Source organism: Copidosoma floridanum, unplaced genomic scaffold, assembly GCF_036245765.1.
Source record: "Copidosoma floridanum isolate Cflo_tuat_1 unplaced genomic scaffold, Cflo_Japanese_pri ptg000019l, whole genome shotgun sequence".
In the NCBI taxonomy this organism is placed as follows: Eukaryota; Metazoa; Arthropoda; class Insecta; order Hymenoptera; family Encyrtidae; genus Copidosoma; species Copidosoma floridanum.
Genome location: NW_028321896.1, coordinates 2,706,519 through 2,713,824, shown reverse-complemented (window position 1 = coordinate 2,713,824; position 7,306 = coordinate 2,706,519). Strand labels below are relative to the sequence as shown.

The 7,306-nt window shown below is 33.0% G+C and overlaps 2 protein-coding genes across 2 annotated transcripts; one reads left to right on the top strand and one right to left on the bottom strand.

The window, feature by feature from the left end:
• Positions 1 to 1,913: 1,913 nt before the first annotated feature.
• LOC106636930 (protein lethal(2)essential for life) lies at positions 1,914 to 3,389 on the top strand. The gene is made up of 2 exons (XM_014349488.2): positions 1,914 to 2,136; positions 2,628 to 3,389. Exons 1-2 carry the CDS (start codon positions 2,064 to 2,066, stop codon positions 3,131 to 3,133), a joined length of 579 nt encoding a protein of 192 aa, XP_014204974.1. The 5' UTR covers positions 1,914 to 2,063; the 3' UTR covers positions 3,134 to 3,389.
• Positions 3,390 to 4,181: 792 nt separating this feature from the next.
• On the bottom strand, positions 4,182 to 5,774 carry LOC106636949 (alpha-crystallin A chain). The gene is made up of 4 exons (XM_014349514.2): positions 5,494 to 5,774; positions 5,078 to 5,159; positions 4,646 to 4,762; positions 4,182 to 4,457 (listed from the first exon to the last, which is right to left on the bottom strand). Exons 1-4 carry the CDS (start codon positions 5,746 to 5,748, stop codon positions 4,291 to 4,293), a joined length of 621 nt encoding a protein of 206 aa, XP_014205000.2. The 5' UTR covers positions 5,749 to 5,774; the 3' UTR covers positions 4,182 to 4,290.
• Between the last annotated feature and the right edge of the window lie 1,532 nt (positions 5,775 to 7,306).

The window sequence follows — 7,306 nt, the reverse complement described above, 5'->3', positions numbered from 1 at the left end:
CAAACAAAATTTACATTTATTTAGAATCATTTTTTGACTGTCGGTTTTGAGTAAAGTTTATATAGGTGTAGAATATTCCGTATGTACAGAGTTTTTTTGTACAAAGTTTATTCAGCACCTATCTATTTTATCAGTGTACTATTACTAAATGTTTTGAATTACAGTTCTTTGTATAAATTATCGTACTCAAAATATTGTATCAACATAGGTAGTAGAATATCTGTTAAAAATACGTCGATTTATGCGTCATGAAACAAGTATCTTATAAAATTTTATAATAAGAGCCGTAACTTTTCTTTATGAAGCATAAAGGTAAATACTTATAGGGAGATACTTTTTCATGAGCTTTTTTATTCACGTCGTATCTTTGAAAACGGATCATTTGGTTTTTTAATAAATAAACAAAACGTGTTTACAAAGTTCCACCTCTAAGGTTTTACATTGCGTAAATAAAAAAAGCTATAAAATAAAGTAGCTGTGTGCTATTCATCTGAAGAAGGTAGAAAAAGGCACAGTGTTCCGTGCAGTAAGTAAAGACAAACGAAAATCATGTAAAACTACAATAGTTTGATTTTTCACCTTATTAAAACAGGTTTATTTAAATTAAACAAAACTATTTTCTTTTGTAAGTCAGAATATATGACTGAAACTGATTGGACAAAAAAAATTAGTGTAATCCGGATTTATCTTCTCGTGTATGGCACGTAATCATGTATTCTGATAATTTAAAAAATTTTGTGGGTAAAGTTTTGTTTTGACACCACTGTTTTTAACCATAAGTATAAAAGCTTTCTTTTTGTTCAGAAGTAACTTAAACCTGTTATGATTTATCGTAAAGTTATTTTTACAGATAAAAAAAAAAAAATTAAATTCCTTAGTAAAACTTACATCAATTTTTTTTTATTTAATAGTAATTTTTTTTCTCTTAAATTTTTTTAAGAAAATCGACATCGTTTTTAATTGATTAACGACAGTGTAAATTATAAGACATTAAGTTCAAAAACCTTATAAATTGTTTTTATGATGCCTTAATAATGTTGAAAGACTAAAATTCTTCAAATTATAGATACTTCAAATTAGAGAGTGAATCAAAGCACGCAGATTATACCTTTGCAACTCATGGTAAGAGCCACAATGATAAGGTAGTACTTTAACATATCATAGCATGATAACTCGAAGCATGATAAATAGAAATTTTTTGTTACCATAAGCGTAGGCGTCGACTGAGTGAAGTACTAATTATCAGCATAGATGGCGTTTGAGTCATCGAAAACAACGAAAACACAGCAGCGTTCTCGCAACATCGATTAACTTTCTAGAAGGTGCATGAAATCTCGTTTCTAGAGATATAGGTATTTGCTCGGCTATTTGTTGCACTTTACCGGCTTTTCAAAATACTTTCTTTGTTACGTTAAAATTCACGAAAAATCTTTAAATACATCGTGGTTGAATGATTACTCGATTGTATTACAGAATGAAAATAGCAAATTTTCAGTAACTATGGTGTTAAAATTGATGATGAAAGAATAAATGCGCTAAGTTTATTCAAATAACAATAATCATCAGTCATACATTTTCACACAGTATTGCTTTGCTTTCAATTAACGTTTCTTCTACGTTTGGGAGATAAAAAACCATACTTTAATTCATATCTAATAAAATAAATTAACATAGTATACAAAAAACTAGATAAATTAAATAATTAGTTATTCCTGCATTGTTTTAAGACTTTTAACCAATATTCTATCAAAACCAATGTTGTAATCATTCGGTCCTCTCAATAATGTTGAATAACATGTACCCTCCCATGTTTTGGAACAAAAGATTGTTTGGAAGTTTCTCGAGAAGTTCTCGAATAATCGCGACAGATGCGCTGAGTGGAGGCGCTCGGATATATAAGAAACCCGTTTGCCCGGTAACCTCAGTCAGAATTCAACTGTTGAAGCGAAAGCATCTCTTCGAGCGAAAGTTCGATTACGAAGCAATCCTATTCTCACTACGGTGAATCAATTGTTTATTGACGATACTTATCTATTTCGTGTTGTGTACCAAATCAAGGAAACATGTCGCTGATTCCACTACTGTTCTCCGACTGGTGCGATAATCTTGACGGACCACACAGGTTATTGGATCAAGGTTCGTAAAAAAATTTTGTCACATTTTACAATATTAAAACAATTAGTTGAGATTGAAAATGTATTTTTCTAGAATTTCTCTAAAGAAAAGTATTTTTTTATCAAAACGATGTTGGCATAGCGTTTTTTTTAAATTGCTTGTGTTTAGTGTCAATTTCTCTAATTCCTTCCTTCTTGTAAAGAAAAATGTTAGTAAAAAACGTACAACTTTTTGGTCCATTGAGTACATTATCAAAAATTATTGGGTACGTACGTTGTTGTCAAATCACAATAAGGCATCCGCAATTTATGTGGAAATTTTAAAGCGCTTTGTCTTTGTTTTCGAGAAATAATAAAAATTACCCAATAATTGGCGATTATCTACCTGGTGGATCTCTATAGTAGTCTGTACAGTTCGTAATTAAAAGAAATTGTCGACGCGACTCTTATTTGTTTGTTTTATGTGTGAAGATAAACATAAAATTTAAAAAAAAATGTCCCTTCTCATTTCAGATTTCGGCCTTGGAATCTACCCTGAACAACTTGTAACACCACGTCGGGTGGAACTATACATGCCAAAACCTCAGCTGCGATCCAACTACCTCAGACCTTGGGCTGAGTTGCTCCGGGGTACAGAGCGTGGAGGCTCTTCCTCTGTTGAAGCCGACAAAGATAACTTTAAGGTTACCTTGGATGTCCAGCAATTCTCTCCGAATGAGATAAACGTCTCTACCAAAGATAACTACATCATCGTGAACGCCAAACACGAAGAGAAGCAGGATGAACACGGGTTCATCTCACGAGAATTCACTAGGAAGTACCTTATCCCAGAGACCTGTAATCTGGAGAAGGCCGAATCAAAGCTGAGCTCTGATGGTGTACTCAGTATTGTCGTGCCCAAGAAGGAGAAGCCCAAGGCCGAGAACGAAAAAGTCATTAAGATCGAGCAGACGGGCAAGCCCGCGTTGAAACCCAAAGAGAGCAGTGACAAGAAAAAGGAGATTGAAGAAAAGAAGTGAACTTTCAAAGTCTGATAATTCCACGTTTCATTATTTTGTTCCTTTTTTTATTAAAGTACTCGCGTTTCGTTTGTAGAATTAGACTTCTAAGACTGAGCGATAAATCTGTAATGTAAGAATGAGATGAGTGTTTAATTGAAATCACAGTGTGTAGTTGATAGTGAATGAAATTCCATTTATTCGTATCTTTTTTTATTTACTATGTATAAAACAAAATACAACTTCTCGTTATTGTCGATTTCAAGTATTTGATAAATAAACTTTAAGTCACACAAAATGGTCCTTGTATTGTTTTTTTGACCTTAAACATTTTTATATAACACAACAATGAATATTTCAACTGTATATACATCTTCTTGAATTAAACTATACCAAACTTACAGTAAAAAGTCACATTAACGATAATTTTGTCTAATATACAAATGCTGTCAATGAGCAGCTCTAAAAAAATTTTTTTCAAAATAACGTGCCCTAAGTTGTTAACCTCTGCCAAACTTTTTTAAGTTAACACCTTAATATAAGTGTATTATTATTATTACTGATCTAAACGTATATAAATTTTTTTTAACAAATTACGTATGATTTTTGCACACAATATTAATTTGTACTACTCCAGTTAACTATAATTCAATTTAGTATTTTATGAACAATGAGAGATGGTATGTGCTCCTTTTTAATAATTACTTTTGTGTCTAATATATTTATGAACCTCAAATCAACAAACATGAACCACTTTTCAAGTAGCCTTTTTTTAATTTTAGGAGTAAAAATTTGTTATACTGTAAAGCTATTAATTGTGCACAAAATATTTTTTAACCTTTTTACTTGCAATGTATGTACTTAAAATGATGTTTTCGTAAAAAATAAAAATATAACAAATACTAATACGAATATTGAGAAAATTAATAATAAGACTGAGTATTAGAAAAAAATTTGGTTTATTACCAATCGTTTTAACAAACTAATACATCTACATTTCTACTGAAAAAGCTTACAACTTATAGACTACTGTAGATTGAATAATAATAATACTTATCAATCACGAATTTACAAAAGATTACTAGTGGTATTAACAAACATGAAATTTTTGAATATACAAAAGTATCAAGAGAATGAGGAGAAAACCAGTCTTATCCGGGAATAAACGGGGCAGATGTTCATTGACTTTGGGCAACCTTTGTGTTTTCTATCTGTTGGGTTTCTTCTGTGGGTTCTTCCTTTTTCTTTTCACTGGCAAGTTTTCCAGTTTTTTCGATCTTTATAACTTTTTCGCGCTTGTGTTCGATCGACTCGGGCTTTCGTGGGACAGTGATAGAAAGTATACCTGAAAAGTAAATCGATCAAAATTTTAAATAAATCGAACTTCTGTTAACTTTTTTAATTGTTATTTATGTACAGTAATTTTTGTTCTTCATTTAACTGATTTTTATTGTGAAAAAAAAAACCAACGTAATTATTAAAAAAAATCAAAATTAAAAAAAAAACAGATTTAGTGAAATAGTTAATATTTACCATCTTCTGAGAGAGTACTTGTGGCTTTTTCTGTTTCACAGATTTCTGGTACCGTGTATTTCCTGATGAAGTGTCTATAGATTCTTCCATGATCATCTTGTTTTTCCTCGTGTTTACCTGTAAAATGTAAAAAAAAATTAATTTTCTTACCGTTCACAGATAATATTTAAATAAAACAGTCGTATAAAAAAAAAGGAAGAAACAAAAAAACAGAACGAGACATAATAAGAAAAAATTTTCGAAAGAATTACTTCAATTTGCCGAAACTTTCATCATAAACCTTGGTGAACTAAGAACACATTAACATTTTCATATTAAAGAACTTTTTTATGGTTAAATAATTAAATTAATATCGTAACGAATCGAATTAGTTTCAGAGAGAAAAAGAAAGAAAGATAATTATTTGAACTGAAGAAAGTGTTTTTTTCTTACCTTCAACAATGATCTGGTTGTCAACAACACGAACGTTTACTTCATCCGGAGAAAATTGACTGGTATCTATCTGCACTGAAAACTGCCGTGGAAAAAATTTTAAATAAAATAGACAGTTGCATATTACTGTTAAAATTAATAAAAATGTACAAGTAAGTCGTTGACAGTAACGCGAATACTTTCCCTAGCATTGCGTTTTCAATGAAAATATATTAATTTGCAATTTATACACATTTAATGTCGAAACAATAACACCACCTCAGATCTTTTTCATTTCGTTTCGGTATGAAAATTGCATCAACATGAGTAAAATCAATATAGAAACAATAAAGTACTTGCATGAAAAAAAAATCACACCCTCCAAACAAGTTAAATCTATATTACCTATTCAAATAAGAAAAAAAAAAAAAACTCACTTTGTCCTTATCGTCTTTAATCACCGACTGGCCTCGTTGATATTGCTCCTGGTCACGATAAAAGTCGGCCAAAGCTCGTGAATACAACGGACTCTGCATCTCCCGGAAAATCTTACGCTCGAGGGGCGTGAAAAACGACTCGGGGTGCATCATGAAGTGCTGACCAAAGTGTTGATCAAACAGCCGATGCGGCCTTTCCATCTGCTCCCACATCTGCGTCATTAGCTTCGGGATCAGTGACACTCGCGATCTCATTATTGCAAGCTTCTTTGCTGAACTTTCACGGGATGAAATTAATTAAATTTTAACCAAGTACGATTGGCGATTCACATTCGATGCTCTCGCTTCGGAATTCAAACGTTAACTGAAGAGCGCACCCGCCCCACGCCGCTTTTTATGCGCCGTACGGGCAAACAAAACGTACTCGATACGTTTTCTAAATGCGTCGCGAAGGTACTCAAAGATGCTCGGCTCTTCTAGAATTGTTCGCTCCCTTCGGTTTGTATTGTGTTTTAAAATTACTCGGAGCTTGCAAATCGTTGCAGAGATTTTTATTATATTTTGTCGGGTTTGAACTTCGAATGTGTACTGAGTATCTTTATTGTTGCAGTATTGAAATAAACGCACCAGCAATTACGTAAGCCAACGTTATTCTTACCTAATGCTTGGTATCGTTCTATCATTTGAACTTGCGAGCTTTCGATCAGTTTTTTTTTTTTTTTTTTTTTTTTTTTCAAAATTCAGTGACTTTCGGGTATTCTTTTTATTTTAATACGCAATAATGCACTTTATGGATACGAATGCAAATGCGCCTTTTTAAAAGTTGGAATAAAGTTGGAAACGAATTTATCGGTGCTCATAAATTTCGATGAACGTTAAGAAACGTTCGTACGAGCTTCCTCCTCACTCAAAAATCATATTAGTTATAAGAATAAGCTTTTTTTTTAATTGCACACAAATACTTTAACCCCACCCCCAATTTGGTGTTATCATAAACACTTACAATTTATAGTTATGTTTTTGCACCTTTTCACAGCTACACTGTAGGTGATGATAGCTATTGTAATTACAGCTTATTTTTGCGGCTAATAATTTTTGACTGTCACTTTTAAATTGAGCAAAATATTAAAGTTGTCAGAAAAAACTTGGATACTTTTAAGTATACCTGTACGTATGTGAATAAAATTTCATTTCTGCATTCGGATAAATCGACGTAGATAACAAATACCGAATCTATCGGGTGTTATATACTTACACGCAAAAGCTGAACATTTGTCGGCCGATTTTATAAATTCGAAAGTCTAGTGCGTAAAAAACACGTCACCCCTGAAATGTACGAGAATCGCTTGTTAGTGGCATGTTTGTTTCACGATACCTTTATTCTTCCAAAACTTGTGAGAGATAGAAAGATGACATAGGCGAGCAAAAAACACGCCGAAACATCCCGAAAAATGTTAGGGGTATATACTGAAATCAGTCAACAATCCACTAAAAACGAGACACGTATTGACCTTCCAGTGCGCCACGTAGCCCTACCCCCAAATTGTTGCGAATCGTTGTGGCTCGAGAAGCATCGCGAATCTCGATAAAATATACTTACGTGTCGCTTCTGGAAAGCTCCCTGTCCTGCTCCCCCACCCGGTGCTTTCTTCCCGCCCTCCGACTATCCTACAGCGCCGACGCTCTCTCCGCTAACGTGCTGTGTATATCTCTGCGTACTTAGCGGCACATATATATAAAAAGGTGCGCGCCGAAGTGCCGCTAGTTTCAAAACAGAAGAAGAGATCGACGCTTTGGAAGCTGTTTTCGCTTC